The 16,542-nt window shown below is 43.5% G+C and overlaps 1 protein-coding gene across 1 annotated transcript in view; it reads right to left on the minus strand.

Moving 5' to 3' along the window:
• Nucleotides 1-9,797: 9,797 nt before the first annotated feature.
• FAM83B (family with sequence similarity 83 member B) overlaps nt 9,798-16,542 on the minus strand; it is a 74,329-nt gene continuing 67,584 nt past the window's right edge. The window contains exon 5 of the mRNA XM_077308757.1: nt 9,798-16,374. Coding sequence (XP_077164872.1) covers nt 13,935-16,374 — 2,440 coding nt within the window. The 3' untranslated portion in view covers nt 9,798-13,934. The remainder of the gene's footprint in view (nt 16,375-16,542) is intronic.

Raw genomic sequence — 16,542 nt, forward strand, 5'->3', positions numbered from 1 at the left:
CAGCTGCCCTGAGTGTGTGTTAAGCACTGAGTGGTACTTAAGACATGAGACATGCTCCTCCTCCAAGGCCTTACAAGAAATATATAGTGGAACAGATAACCTTCCTGAGAATTACATTCACATGAAAAACTATCATATGTGAATTGAACCATCCATAGATACGTCAACAGTATCCTGGAAGTCATCTTAGTCACCACCAAATATGAAAACTACTAGTGAAAACTATTATTGCTGAAGCCTTGGTTAGTACTGGTGCAAAGTTGTGTCGTTATCCACAGCAGGCTTGTTTCAAATACGGTCTACCATATAAATGTTCCTTCTGAACGTCAGCACAGATTACATGGAATCTGCTTCTAATATGTGAACTGGCCCTAGGGAAGGAAACAAATATACCTGTGAAAACTCCCAAAGACTTCCTCAACTCATCCTTGAATAAATACTATCTTCCTTGCTAGGCTTTCCAGTCTGATAAAACATTGCAAATGATGGTATCGGGCAACATTGTCATCTACACGAACAGCCCTGAGAATGAATTTGGATCTCTGTCATAGCAACAACATAGGAACAGAAGTTTATACTTATGACCATTTAAATGCCTGGATGTAGGTGGAGGTTGGCCCTTGTTAGTATATGAATGGGAGACCACCAGGGAATACCAGGGTTGCTATGCCGAGGCAGGCAATGGCAAAACATCATTGAAAACCCCTTGGGATCATCATAAATTGGCCACAACTTGATGGCCAGAAGAAGAAGAAGACTTGAATGTTGAGCCTCTGAGTGGGAAGAAGGCGTGCTGCAGTGCCTGGTCACCAAATAAAAATTGTGACTCCCTGCAGGATGTCTGTCAATAATGCTAAACCACTTAGTGACAACCATAGGAGGCTAGTTTTACCTCCACTATCCTCATGGCTCCCCCATGTCCTCGGAACAGGAAACAGACTCAGAAAAGCACCCTAACCGAAGCTGTTAGCTAAGCAGCACAGAGAAAAATCCTGAAATAAACTTTAAAAAAAAGGCTAGAGCAGCAATTTGTTGTGGTCTTTCAGGGGGTTCATGAGCTAATCTAAAACCACCAGCAAGCTAATAGAAGCTCTCCTACTACTAACAGAGTGATAAATGCTCGGTTCAGATATCCTATGAAAGCATAGCTTAATTACACTGCAGGCCTGCAAAAGGGAGCTGAAGTTAGTTTACTGTGATATGCAAACATGTACCCCTAGCTTCTTGTCCAGTGCTGTGTCTGTTGCAGTACAGGATGGGATACCACCCAGGCCCCTCGACAAAATAAAGGTGTTTAAACTAGAAACTGGCAGTCCCATCTGGCAGACCCGTCTGACAGCCGCTATAGATGAGATCGCCCCTAAGCGTCCTCTTTGCCCTCGACTCAAATGGGTCCCCTGGTACACGGGGGAGCTCGGGGAGAAGAAGTGGGAGGTGAAATGACTAGAGTGAGTGTGGCAGAAAACTCATGACAAAGCCGCAAGAACATCTTATTACACGCTTATGAGGGCGTATGAGATGGCGGTGAAAGTGGCAAAACGAGAGACCTGTTGGCCACCTTTGGTAGCGAGGTTTGACGGCTTCAGACGGCTCTCTTCTTCCGAAGTGGACAAGTTGCTGGGGTCGGTCAGGGTGACCACCTGCCCCCTTGATCCCTGTTCCTCTTGGCTTCTCAAGGGGAGCGGAGAGGGGATAGGAGGCCAACTCAGGGATATCATCAACCTTTCCCTGAGTTCCGGGGAATTCCCTGAGCAGCTGAAGGAGGCGGTGGTTCGCCTTCTCCTGAAAAAAACAATGCTGGACCCACGAGACCCTGCCAACTACCGCCCGGTGTCGCACCTAGCGTTCCTGGATAAGGTGGTGGAAAGGGCCGCGGCGGACCAGCTCCTAGCCTTCTTGGATTAAACTTTGGCACTCGATCCATATCAGTCTGGCTTCTGCCCTGGAGACGGGGTTTAAGACATTGTAACCCGCCACGAGCCATTTGGGAGTGGCGGGAAATAAATTGAAATGATGATGATGATGATAGTGATAGTGATAGTGATAGTGATAGTGATAGTGATAGTGATAGTGATAGTGATAGTGATAGTAATAATAATAGAAACTGTCAAGGCAAACCTGGGTGTGGATGATTTTTTTGCAATGCTGAATCCTGATTTTACAAAAGCCATGGTTTCGTGTTATATATAAACTAAGTCAGAATTTAAGATACCTTGCTGGAGAACCAGCTTTTGCATGGGAAATTTACCATTTCCAGAACAACTATAGAATAATACAAATGCACTGGGAAACCAGTATGGCAATAAAAAATATCCAAATAGAGTTGTGTCTCTTCAGTTTCAGTTATTCTTTCTTACTTCATACAAGTCCCAACACATTTCGCCCACTGGCTTTGTCAAGGGACAAATATAAAAATATTAAATTAGTAGTTGTACAACGATAATTATTAGTAATTATTTCCATACTGGCTTCCTAGTGCATTTGTATTATTCTATATTTGTTTCTTCACTGGAACCTACCCCTCCCAGTTCATTCATTTCCAGAACAACAGCAATAATCAACCGATGCTATTGCCAATACAATAGTAGGCAAGTTTTGCAGATTCCACCTTGTAATTGATATTTTTCATGTTACAAGCCTTATGACTTGTATGAAAGAGTAAACGTTTTTCGGTATTTCAGAAAACTACAAATATGTACCATATACATTACAATCCCAGTAAAACCACATTATGGATTCATCTGTTTAATTGTGCAGGTCAGATAAGAACCAAAACCAAGGCTAAACTTCTAGATATGTCTTTTCTCATATGGTGGAAGGAATATTGTAATCTGATTCCAATCTGATATGGAACTAACAAATAATGCAAGCATTCCCACAGAAAGCATGAAAATTTCAGGGGGTTCCGTACCGACAATGGACTTCAACAGAAAAGAATTGATTAAGTAATTCAAACTACAGAGTGAGATTCTATCCAGACACTGAATATAAGTCTCCAGGTTCTAACAGACATACCACACATTGTATAGTATCGTCTCCCATCCCCAGTTACCCCATGACCGATTCACAATGTATTCACTACCTTTTCATTAACATTAACTATGTTTACCAATTACATTTCCTTAAGGCATCTTTCAGCACTTGATCACAAAAACACCCTAACCCTAAAGATAACAGGCATTGACTCAATGGCAGGCACTAGGCAACTGTTTGTGGTTTATGTGTTCATGTTCTAACTTCCTATCTTATCTCTGAGGCTAGGCGCAGAAGAGACGTCACCAGGCACTTGTTTATCTTATTGTGTACAGTACTAAATCCTCTTGAAGTAGGTGCACACATTCTTAACGTGACATCTTCTAATGTTACTAGCAGCAATTATGATATTAGCAGACAAAGTTCAGGAATTTAGGACATCCAAAGATTTTACATTGTAAGGCACACTGGATGGAGTTGCTTTGGGTTAATTTCTCTGAGGTGCCCCAGAGACTTCCATGGAAGAGAATTCATTTTGTTGATATAGTTGAGTGTACATTCACATTCACATCATGTCATGCACATTTCCTTGGGAGGTGGTCAGTCAGGCCTTGAGAATGGGACCCCAGAATCACTTTGGGGGGTTGTGACCCACTCCCCAAGGAAGGCAGAAAGAGTCAGCTGGTTGGGTTCCTCCTCACCAAACCACACAGGTCACTGAGGAATATGATCAGGTGTTCAGCAATGAAAACAGAGAGATGGGACTATCATTTGAGTGGACAAGGGATTAGAACTCTGGACTTGTCTACACTCCATGATCAGCCAGACCCACTTGGTTGTGGGAATGGGCAAGGCGTGGGGAGGGCTTCCTCGTACTTGTTGCCTGGGTTGGATCTGCTCTCTTGTTGCCTGGGTTGGATCTGTCTCTTGACTTTTGTGTGAGCCATTATACTGGGGACATGATCCATCCCCCCACCTCTGGCTCAGGGTATGATGTCTGAAGGCACTGCTGAGTGCTTGCAGGGACCATCTGAGCCCAGCTTCATCTATTCTCTGCAAGCTCTGGGGGAAATGAATGGCAAGAACTAAGCAGCTGGACCCAGAGGAGGGAGAGCAGGAGCAAAGGAGTGTGAGTCTGGCAGGCCAGTGCTCTCCAGAGTGGCAATAAAGTAGCTGCCACTTGGGGGTACACACTTGGGGTGGGTGAGCTGAAAGAGGCTAGCTGCAGAGTATAGAAGACCTGTTGGGTCAGATGGAGCTGGCTGGCACCTGGCAGGGGCCTTTGTAGTGAGGCTGTCCTTGCCAACTGGGACCTAAGCCTGGAAGTTGGTGGGCCCAGGCCAAACACTGGCCATGGGGAAATACAGACACTGGTGCCTGGGGATGTGCCATGCTTCCCCTCACTTTCACTGTGCAAGCTGAATGGGGCCAGGCAGTTGTGGGGAGGGGGTTATCTGACCTTGGGGCAGAGCCTTATCCCTCTTTCCCTGCTTGGATATAACAGTCATTTGGGGATTAGCATGGCTGGGCCACGGAGGATTACTGAAGCAGAGATGATCTGGTAACGATGGCACTAGATTCATCATTTGTCCACTGCACAGGCAGCTTCAGGGCAGCTGCTGCAAGGATGGTGAGTGCCCCCACTCCAAAAATTGTGTTGGGCCAGGGCACCTCCCCCAGGTTCCACATGCCTAAGACCTCCCTTGTTTGGGTGCACTACAAATACTGCTGTGAACAATGTACACTGTGCACAGGTTTTCCCTCTGCAAGTTGACCCTGCTGGTCCCAATTCTGTGATTCGATAATTCCTCTTTGATCTTGCAATACCTTCTGGTTCTTGGAAAAGATATTCCCCTGAACAGGCAACCCAAGTGGAGTAAAAGCCACATGTGTTGAGCAGCTGGAATCCGGAAGGACAATGGGGTGAAGTAGTTCTTCCTTCCTTTTCTGGGCGTGTTGCTTCCCTGAGGAAACAGGTCAGTTTCACCCTTATTTCTACTCACTCCAGCTCATGACTTTTCTTCTGTGCAATTCTGAAGGAATTAGATGGGACTGCAGAAATGGAGAGAGACATGGGGGAAACTCATGAGCCTTCTGTGAACGGGTGGTGTGTCAACACTCTTATTGTTTTCTTTATGGAAACAACGTAAGGGGAAAACATGCTATATAGCCTTTAATATTAGCAAATATTACTCCAACAAAAGTAACTGCCACATAAGGCTTTGTAGTGCTTGTTGTAGTGGTTAGGAGTGTGGACTTCTAATCTGGCGAGCCGGATTTGATTCCCCAGCTTAGGTGACCTTGGGCTTGCCACAGCACTGATAAAGCTGTTCGAGCAGTGATATCAGGGCTCTCTCAGCCTCACCCACCTCACAGGGTGTCTGTTGTGGGGAGAGGAAAAGGAAGGTGATTGTAAGCCGCTTTGAGACTCCTTTGGGTAGAGCAAAGTGGCATATAAGAACCAACTCTTCTTCTTTATAGCATACTAGCTTCAAAGCCCGTTCCTAAGAACGGGCCTTGAAAGGGTCCCCTCCCCTGGCCAGGCAGCTTAAGGTGGCCTTGGGCAGCAGCTTGCAGCCAGATCAAGTGGGGTGGGTGGAGGCTGGGCAGCTCATTAGAAGGGCTGGGACAGAGCTCCTTAGCAGTCAGCTAGTCAGCTCCTTGGCAGTCCTTAATGAGCAGTCACATGCTGGGAGGCCCTCGTCAGCAGGCCTAGCCTAGCAGGCCAAGAAGCCCTCGTCAACAGGCCCAGCCTAGCAGGCCAAGAGGCCCTTGTTAGCAAGCCCTCCAGCATGACCCTTTGCCCAGGGCCATCTCCCTTTATCTGCTGCTGGCTCCAGGCACTGAGGCATCTGAGGGAGTCCAGGGATGGAGGGTGGGAGCTGCAGGGGCAGGGCCAATCAGGGCAAAGCTGGCTGCACCCTGATTGGCCCTATTCCAACTTGGACAGCCAGACACGTCCCACCCCCTAGGCTGTTTCATAAATATATATAGGAACAACAATGGATAAGGATAAACTATCTTTCTCCTTATCAAATATGTCTGTTTGAGAGTTTTTGCTGTTGGGATATAAAACTAACAAGGGGTACTGTAAAAAAATTTCTATTAAGCAGAAGTCAAAATGAATATACAAAATCTGATCATGCTCTGTTTAGGGCATTGGAAAATTGTCCAGAACATTTCTAATCCAAATGTTCTAGAAATGTTCCAAAAAGCGTTCATCTCCGTCTAGATATACAATAGCTGAATATGCTAATAATTGCTACATTCCTTTTCTGTTATCAGCAAGAATACAAAGGTAATTGCTGTACTTAACTTCATGCAGAACTGGAATTCAAACAATGTGAGATGTCAGAATGACTTAAACTCACTACAAGATTCTCTCATTTGGTAGACATTAATTCTGCTGCTATTTCTTTAACAAATAGCTTGCTTATTCAGCCTATGTGGATTTATTATATAGAAAAAGGGTGGTAGCACCTAAGTAAAGACTAAAACTGTAGACTTTTGTTATCTATTCCAGGAATAGTTATCAGACAAATTCAGTAGAATAGCAAAGTTAATGGAAGAAGGTTTATCCTTTCGAAGCAATTCTGGCTTTTAAAATTTAATCCAAGATACACTGAAAAGATCCTTATGAATAAGTAATATGGACTTATGTGACTTGTGACCCACCAAAGGGGGGGGGGGAGCTCACTAGACCATTAAAGACAAAATAATTCATGACAATCCCACTAGTTGGGACATTAGGCTGTTTATAGATCAACACCAAAATAATAGAATAATCAAAATAATCAGTCCGATTGTTCATCTTGATTGCAGTAGATAATTAAATATTATATGGTAACTCATAATGAATATAAACGAGAAATAATATCAGGCAATGGTATTTTCTTTTCCAGGTCAATAAGTAGTGCAGCATAAACACACATCTTTTACCAAGCTTAATATAATTGCTTGGACCCAGGAGACCAAATTATTTTAAGTTGTAGCAAGTGAAAAAAAATTAATGTCTTCTCTGTTTTTCCTCCAGGAAAATAGGGATGGGAATGAACTGGGAAAATATGGTTTGGTTCATGGCATGTCCAGTTCACGAACTACAGACCATCACAGGCTAAATGTTTTGTTTAGGTTTGGTTTGTGATGACGTAGAATGGCTCCTTGACATGCTATAGAACCAAAGATGCAGGGGATCACTGGCTGACTTCAGGAAGGAGGACAGAAGTGATTCAGAGGGTGGGAGGAAGCCCAGTTTGGAAATATTTCTGTACCTTCCCCAGTGATCCCTGTGTGGCCAAGGGCCAGATGTGCCACATCCATGTTGGGGCACAAAATCCCAACATATCCTCCTCAGACACCAACAAAGGGTGAACCTACCTCTATTGCTCCTGGACGAAAAAAGCAGCAGCCATCAGGAGGATGAACAGGCCCACTCCCTCTCAGCAGAGAGAATGGAGGGGGAGCAGGACGTTCCTCCAAGAAAGGTTCCCTGTATTGAGGCTGCCATGGGTGGGATATCAAGGCAGGGCACCCTCCAAGCACTCCAAAGGGCTATGTGGAGAGCCCAGGAAGCAGTTACTCATCTCATCAACAAGATGACTGCTGTGGATAATCAACACTTCTCCCTTATGGAGGACATAGCCTTTTGCTATGATTAAGTTCAAGGGTCAGGTCTTCAGAGCACAAGGAAAACCATGCACTTAATGACAGGCCTCTGGAGCAGCTAGCAGGACTATCAGGTCCTGGCCCAGGTCCCAGAAGGGGACAATCCTGCCACAAAGTGCTTCTACGCCATGTGCTCCTTCATGGCTACAGACCACAAGATCAAAACATTGCCACTGTGTAATACAGAGTATGGTGAGGGACTGGGTGGGTGGTGGAAACACTGGTGCCAACATGCTGGCAGAGGTGAAGCATGTGCTCCTCAATGGCATAATCTGCCTGGCACAAATATACCATCTGATGGTGAAGGATGCTCTGGGACTATGGAGCACCGTCAAGACCACCTGGAACACTGTCCTCTCTCAAAATACTAGCCTTGCTGGAGACCTGAGCCTGGCTGCTCACTTCCTGTGCGGCATCAAGTCTGCTGTCTGAGAGGCAGGGGGAGGGGGATGAGCCTGAACACCAGCTTACCCTGGGTTTATCCCACTGCTGGAACTTCACCGATATAATGATCGTGCACTTGGTGGAATGGAAGAAGATAGTGCAGGATATTATTTTCTCCATGATCATCCTGCATAGGGAAGAGGAGCTCAGCATCAGCACCAGTGACTGGCTGACCTTCTCCCAAATCATGTGTGTCCTCAAGTCTTTCCAGGACACGCTGTGCACATATCTGGCCAGCCGGGGGCATCTCCCAGATTTGAGGGTTGAACCAGGTGCTAGCCTCCACACTAAAGCCAAGTGTTCTCCCATGTGTCAGGGCCCTGGCAGGGAAATTGCAGGTGTGCATCCCCACCAAGTTGCGTCCTCACTGCAACAAAGAGGAATACAAGCTGGACTGAACATGTGACCCCTGGATAAAAGGCTGCATTACTTTTCTGAATGCAGAGCTCTTGTCATGGAAGCATGAGCTCTGCAAAGTACCCTATATACTCCCGTATAAGCCTAGTTTTTCAGCACCGTTTTCACACTGAAAACCCCCTCCTCGGCTTATACGGGGGTATATACGGTAATTGAAACAAAAGCCTCCTCCATCCAGCCAGTTGTTGTTCTGGCAGCTTGTAGGACATCAACGGTTTGACTGAGGGACTCTGATCTTTTTTTTTTCCTTTTGCCTTCACTTCTTCCTGTTCTTAATCACTTCTTCCAAACTATTCTTTTGGTTTCTATGGGTAAAAAGCGGGGTACAAAAACCAGCAGCTATTCATCCTCTTGGCTTTTCTGTATTTGTTGGGGGGGGGGAGGGAGGCTGGATGGGGGAGCCCGTGATGATGGAGCATTTCCCACCCTCGGCTTAGTCAGTAAGTTTGCCCAGATTTTGTGGTAAAATAAGGTATGTCGGCTTAAATGCGGGTTGGCTTCTAGGCGAGTACATAGGGTAGTATGGAAGCTACAAGCCAACAGATGTGGCCAGAGGAAACAATACATATAAGAAGCTGGCTCAGCCTCTCCTGCATGGCCATGAGCCCTGAGTCCACCTAACACCCAAACCCCAGCAAGGGAGAGGTATTCACAATCACAAGCAGGAATAAACGAATGTGCTCTGCTTGTAACAAGTTCCCTGATTCTGTCTAGCTGTCGACAACCAGCAGAAGAGAGGCTGTGGGTCTCAGCTGAGAGTATATATAGCATTCTGATTCCACACAGCAAAATGGGAACTCTGTTATTGGCAGCAGCAGTGCTTGTTAAAATTAGAGGGCTCCTATTGGCTAGAGGAGTCTCCCCCCAATTGCTTTTATAAATAGTTTAATTCAGAGGAGGCAGCCTGTCTGCTAGTGCACCTATTGACCCACTGCCTGCCGTGAACAATCTCAAACAGCACCAATGTTTGTGGAATGTTCATGCTGGTTGCCCTTCCACATAAACTGTAACTTGGCCAAAATGTTTGACAAACTTTAGATCATAGGCTGGTTTGTGCCCATCTGAAAACACAAAACAGATGTCCATTACCAACACAACAGTTTGCAAAGTGCCACTCGTCTGTTTGACAGCATGAACGTACGAGGTATACCATGTAATGTGGCCTTTAGATGCTGGACTCAATACTAAAAGGACAGCATCTACATATAAATGACACAAGGGATAGACCATGCTGGCGTTTTTTCTAGCCTCATTCTTTGATAATGGGCCCTTTGAAAAATTAAGCGATGACTAATGTATAGAGAATCTCTTTCAACATAGCTTTCTTTTATTTTCCGCAGGAAAAAGTATATATATAAACCTCTTCCAAAGCACAACAATCAAGACAGGTTTCTAAATAGGGACACGGGTTTTTTTTCTTGCTTAATGCATACTCCTAAAAGACAGATAACATCTCTTCAAAAACTGTATGAAAAACGTATTTAATAGAATTTATTTACATTCAACACAAGATATTGCTCTGTAACCAAATTTTACAAATCAAAACCAGAAACATTGTGTGGGAATGTGTGCGATCACAGTAACTGATCCCTCTCTACACAGTGGACACCACCTTTTCTTGGTGCAGCCTACACTGGCATTAATATTGAAGGACGGGTACAAATATTATTTGGGGGGGAATCGGAGTGTTTTTGTTTCTTGTGAATCAGTTGTTAATTTTCTTTTTTTAAACTAACGAAACTCACAAAGAGTCTTTATATTTATGGTATTATTTTTCTAAGCTTTTCATTCCCATGTCCCTCATGATTGGATTTCCAAGGGAGAGCATTTAGCATTGTTTGCTTCTTAATTTTCTAGGTTTTCTAGCATCTGTCATACTTCACAAACTGTGTGTCATGTCCTACTTACAGGATGATTAGGAGGACCTGAGGTCAAATACCATTGTGCTGTATAGCTCATGGAGTAATCTTAATCTTTCACCCTTAGCCTTACCTGTTTCACTGGTTGTTGAAAGAAAATGGGAAAACATCATGCACATTGACCTGAGCTACTAGATAGGGCTCCCTCCCCAGTAATTTTAACTAGCAGGAAGCAGCTTTTTCAGAAGGTGATTTTTGCGATCAGTACTGAGAGAAATCCAGCAAGGGAGAATGTGGGAATGGGTTCTGTCAGACATGCATTGATAAAAATGGTGCAATCCTATTTATACTACCCTAAATTCCTGAGACTGATGAGATACAGTTTGGCTAAATTAATTCATTTCATCCTTAACAATAGCAGAGATATTTTGTTTATGACAATGTAGACAGTGTTAAAATAGTTAGACCTTAGTCTGATCCAGCAAAGGCAGTTCTTATTTTTAAAGGAATGTAAATAATAAGTATGGCACTAACATTTCAGAAGACAACTTTGAGGTATCAGAGAAATGCAAAACCACCCAAAACATCACAGCCTCACACTATTGTTTTTAATAAGACAGGTTTCCCGTTTATTATTTTGATGACTGATCAATGGCTCCCTTGAACAAAATCAAATGCACAGGCAACAGGCATTCAAAATTAGTTTTAAAAAATTTAAGGACAGGATTGAGCCAAAGGCCACTTTTTCCGTTACTTGAATGGCTATTCATACAGTCCTATGCATAATGCAAATATTCCAATATGTGCTTAACTCTCTTTTGACTGTATCCAAAAGTGCTTAGCTTTGGATGAATATCATCCCCACTTACATATGCTATAACAAAATTACTTTTTATTTTTTTCAGCACCTAAGTGTTGAAAAGGCAACAGGGTATAATTCAGTGCACAGCAGCCAAGTTCAAACATCACAAACTCAGCCTTGTGAAGTGTCAATCATGTCTCAGAATCTCAGGAACATGCTAAAGATTTGTGCATGAAGGATTTTCTGTTTTCCTTTTGGGTTTTTTTCTACAGCTGCAGTGTGTGCATGATGTGTCAACCAAGATGCTACGGTTTGTTCCTTGTTTCAGACCATTACTTGAACCATGATTTGAAGCAAGTTTGCAGGTTAATCTACCCATAATTTACCGATGATTACCCAATCAGTACACTATTATTAATGAAAGTCAAGAAATGAAAGGGAGATCATATAGGAGAAAGAGGCTGAAGGGTGAACAGAAGGAAAATGGGAGCTTATAGTATACTAGCGGTCAAGCCCGTTGCATTCAGGAATACAGCAGGTGCTAAATTGGGTGTATGTGGAGTGGAAGAATGCTGCAGTGGAGTGGAAGAACGCTTGGTCTCCCCCTCCCCCCAGGCTGCAGCAAGCTGTTATGGAACTCACCGGCAGGGGCAGCTCTCACACGGCAGGGATCTGCAGCCTCCAGGCCTCAGAGGGCAGTGGAAGAAGGAGGGGGTGGTTAGAGGTGGGGGACAGACCTACTTAAGTTGGTTTCTTTCATGTATTTATCCACAGGATTGTACCTACAAGCATCTCAGTACTTTATAGGTTTTATTGGGCAGATTTTGAGTCTATTGGAACATATTCAAACACAGTACATGATCGGCAGTCACAACTACAGCTTCCTTTATATGACTGTGTATATGCAGTACATTGCTGCTGGAATTAGACCTTACACATGGCGTCCACTGAAATGGCAGCAGCTTCTCCATGTTCTGTCATCCTCGTGTTGTAAATGTTCCCCTCCTGCTGCACATTATTTGCTATGCTGGCAAAGGGTGAAGAAACCTACTAGGTTACGATATCAGAATTTCGTAAAGCCACCATACGTAATTACAGAAAGAGGAAAAACCTATATAAACGGTAGTTGTTTGGGGCAGCAGTTTCATACGTATTATAATATCCAATTCCAAATGAAGAACTTACTTTGGCATGGAAAATAATTGATCAGTTATCTTATTAGCCATGACATGTTTGCCCCAATTCATCTATTGTAAGAGGAATGCACTGCATCTCCAGCAAAAGCTGGTTTCTCAACACAGTTTTTATGCTTCCCAATTCACTGTTAGAGGGTGGCTCTTTATCGCAATTGGCTCTGAAATCTATGAAATGAGTCAATGCAGTGGGTTAGTGACAGAGCTACCCACAGTCCTGGAGAAAAATGTCCTATCCCTTAACATATGGAAATGGACAGCTGAATTTTTCAGGGAGGTATATAACATCCTATTAAACCTTTATTAATGAGCCATGTTTTTTCTCCAGGCCTGCTGGCAACCCTAGTTAATGAACACGGGCTGAAAACCTTCCTACACAGATGTCCACCTCTGTAAGTGTTATCTTTGTGCATTATTCTCACAAGCCACTATCTGGTAGACTATAATTTATTGCCCCGATAGCACATAATCAGTGCATGATGGAAGCAGAGAGCAATTTTGCTATGATTAATTTTTGCTGGTTTCTATTCCCCTGCCCCCAATCAAGCTGCAAGTGTACTTCAGTACAGGAAAGGGAGAGCACAGCACCTTAAAACTATTAGGTATAATGATTTGAAAATGTTCAAAAAATAACAGGAAAGTACTCATATTGCCAGGGGGGGGAGAGAGGGGGGACACAGACAGGCAAGATGTTCTTTCCTACATCTTGGAAAGGCACTTTAAGGGATCACATAAGTGCTTACATACACACAACACTTCCCTGTTATGCTATCCCAAATGGATGTGAAATGGTCGCACAAGCTGTTTGAAAGGGGCTGATTTGGGGGACTTCTGTACTCTGTTGGGAAGGGGGATGCCAACTGGTTGCAAAACTTTCTTTTCATAAGAGTTTCAAACTATTTAAAAACAAAATAGAAAAAACACAGAAAGGTTATGGGGACCGCTGTATTGTCCAGTATCAATAATGTTCTGGGTTCAATAATCTCCCAGGAAGCCTCCCTTAAGTTGGAGAAAGTCTCCTCTGGGTGAATGAAGGCTTCCAACTTTGCTCAGTGGTGTGGTAGGATACCCCTTTCCACAATAAGTATCCAGTGATACTGACACAATCACATTTTACACACTATTGGAGCAAAGAATGGATGCACTTGGCAGGGTTGGGAACATATAATGTGTGATCTTCATACAATTGTGGTACAAAGACAAAGTATAGCCAGTGTTCAGAAGCACACCCTTGAGAACAGACAGGAGGCCTGCGTAAAAAAAATGAGCATGAAAATGACTGAGTACAAAGGCTGTGAGGTATTACAAGTGGCTTTACCCTTGGCTACAGTCTGCAACATTTCAAAAATGCATCTCGAATTCCATTAAAAAAAAAAATTCAAGCTCATAAAAACATCTTCCAATTTAAAAACGTATCCTGAGATGAAGAACAAAAGTTCGGGATGTCACAAAGTTATCCACACAGGCAGCAGTTTTCGGCACCCTGCGGTAACTGGAGTGAAGCTTTACAAAAGCTGCCAAACAGTCTAAAGCGTTGCCAGTAGTTTGTGTGTGTTTTTTTTTAAGTTCCAGCTCTACGTTTTATTTGTTTTTGTATATGAAGTTTCCAAACTTTTGCATAAACCCTCGAAATTTGTTTTCATTTGGGTGTAGCGGATGGTACAGACCAGGATTGTATGTAGCCACCTGATTACTCCTTGAATAGTTATTTCTGGAGGCCTTGCTGCTGGTCTCGGAGACCCGAGTGCTGCTTTTCGGCGTGCTGCCTCCTGTCTGAACTCCTCCTAGCTGCTGAGCAGAACTTTCCATGTTACAGAATGGCTCAAAGCGACTGTAAACACGCCTTTCACTCAAGCGAGATCTTAGCAGCTCCTCTTTAGGCTTTGTGCTTGAGGAGTGAGCCATCACTGGGTTGGCCCTTTGCGTATTGGCTCGTTGAGAAAGACCACCAGGAGGAGCATGGACAGGTGACCGGGCTTTGTTTGAAGAGGTTTCCCTGGCATCTTGGTACTGAATCTGTTCGGTGTTAAACCTGGGAGCCGAAACATCACCAGCAGGCTCTAGCAACATACTTTCCAAGGGCTTGACAGCAGGACATTTTTTAAGGTTTTCTTCTGATGGAGGTTTTAAAGATTTTGGAGACTTGGGTGACTTTGGTGGCTTGGGAGATTTGGGGAGCTTGGGGGATTTGGGTGACTTTGTTGGGCTCAAAGTAACATCCTCTTTACTCCTGTGTAAGCTCCCTTGTGAATTAGAGGACGACATTCTCTTCTTTCTTGGAGAGCTATCAGCTTTCAGCTCAGACGCCTTGGGCTTTTGATTCCCTCCTTCTTCTGATGCCAAAGTGTCAGAACTGCTACACATCCTGTAAAAAGCAGGAGCTTTGCTTTTTGACAAGTTTTCTTTCTTGTCTGGTGTAAGATTCAACAATGATCTCAGCTTCTGTGATCCCTTTTTTAGGAAATTTGGAGAATTCTTGCTCTCTTTCTTTGGCAAGGCATCTTTACTCGATTCTTCTTTACTCGCTTCAACTAATGCAGCCACAGAGATAGACTTGGCAGTGGAAGAGCCTTTTGAGTCAGTCCTGAGGTTTTTAGCATCATTTGCTACATGACCGGGTACACTGTGCAAGCTTTTAGAGATTTTTAATGCATCCTCTGGTAGCGGTGTTATAACCAGCGGTTGCTTAATTCTATTCTTATTTAGAGTGCTGTAGATATAGGTACTTTCCTCTTTGTTATGCACATTATCCAAAGCTGATTTTGACTGGTTAAATATTGGGAAACTTCGTCTTTTCAATATATATTCATTTCTATGGTTTTTCAGAAATTCTACGGGTCTGTTTGTACTTACAGCTGTATTGACGTAGGCAGGCTGCTCTCTGATAACAGGCGGATTAAAACTAGGTTTTTTATCTTCTGAGACTTGTGGGCTCTGTTTTTTGACTATGTCAACTTCCAGGGGGACATTAGGGCTTGGTTCCGTTTCTGTGTCATCAGTCGCATCTTGTAGATTTGGAAGATGATTGGGAGTTCCTTTAGGCGTTTCACTATGCTGTGAACCAATGATAGTTGAATTTGAAGAACTTGCACAACTATTTACTTCTTTCTGTTCTGGCAATGTAGGCTTAAACACAAATGAAGAACGCAGGCGAGAATGGGTATAAAGGGCATGAGCTTTGACATTTTCAGCTGAATCATGGCCCTCACATCTGTCACCTACCCCTGAACCATTAGAATCTGCTGGGAAATCTGACTGATCATTTAAGTATGATTCAATTCGCCAATTACGCAGAAATGATTTCGTAGTACGTTCAAGTGTTGGCATTTTCTGTTGTAGATGGCGCATGTGGCTGTCGGTTCCATTGAATGACCTCCGAACAATTGAGTTCCTTCCGACCATATTGAGTTTGGGCTGTGGAAATCGATCGGCTAAGCTTTGCTGAGGTACATTGTGGTTTGTTTGACTTCCGTGCAACGAGGATACAATACTGAGACTATCGGAAGGTACTTTCCAAGCATTGGATGAATTATTAGTCCTGTTCATTGCTCTGTTGAGCATCATATATGGAGTCCTCTCTGGTTTCTCCCCAGCATAACTATGTCTTTTCCAGTGCTCTTCATTGGACTGAAGTTGTTGAATCCTATTGTGCATATGAAAACCTGGAAGAAATGGTGTTTTATTAAAGAGTTGATTTCTGTTTCCAAATTTGTCATTGTCATTTATTCCATATCTCCCTCGGGTTTTCAGAAAATTGGGATCAAAGCTGTGAATCTTGTCTTGCCTCCCCAAAAGATTACGCTGACTAGAAACTGAAGCTAAGGATGACTGTGAATGCTGGTATGCATCGTTGTCCCAGAGAGCTCGCCGGCTATTAACCCTAACTAATTCTGGATCAAATGAGCTGGGAACTGAAGAACGGGCATAGAGTGTCCTAAACTCCTCATCAAAAGAGTCAACAAGTTGTCCTGTGATAATCTGGACCATGCTGAGGTTGGCTTTTTCAAAGGACCACATAAAGCTGAAATAGAAAGATATGAATTAACAATCAGATAAGAAATAGGCAGGTGCTTCATTTGCAATGCAATCTTAGAGTTACATACCATTTTGGATCACCCCTGAGAACCTTTATATTAAGCATGTTGCTGAGAAATAGTAGTATAGTGGTAAAAATACTGAGCATTTTGCT

This window comes from Paroedura picta, chromosome 1 (genome assembly GCF_049243985.1).
Source record: "Paroedura picta isolate Pp20150507F chromosome 1, Ppicta_v3.0, whole genome shotgun sequence".
NCBI classification, from domain to species: domain Eukaryota; kingdom Metazoa; phylum Chordata; class Lepidosauria; order Squamata; family Gekkonidae; genus Paroedura; species Paroedura picta.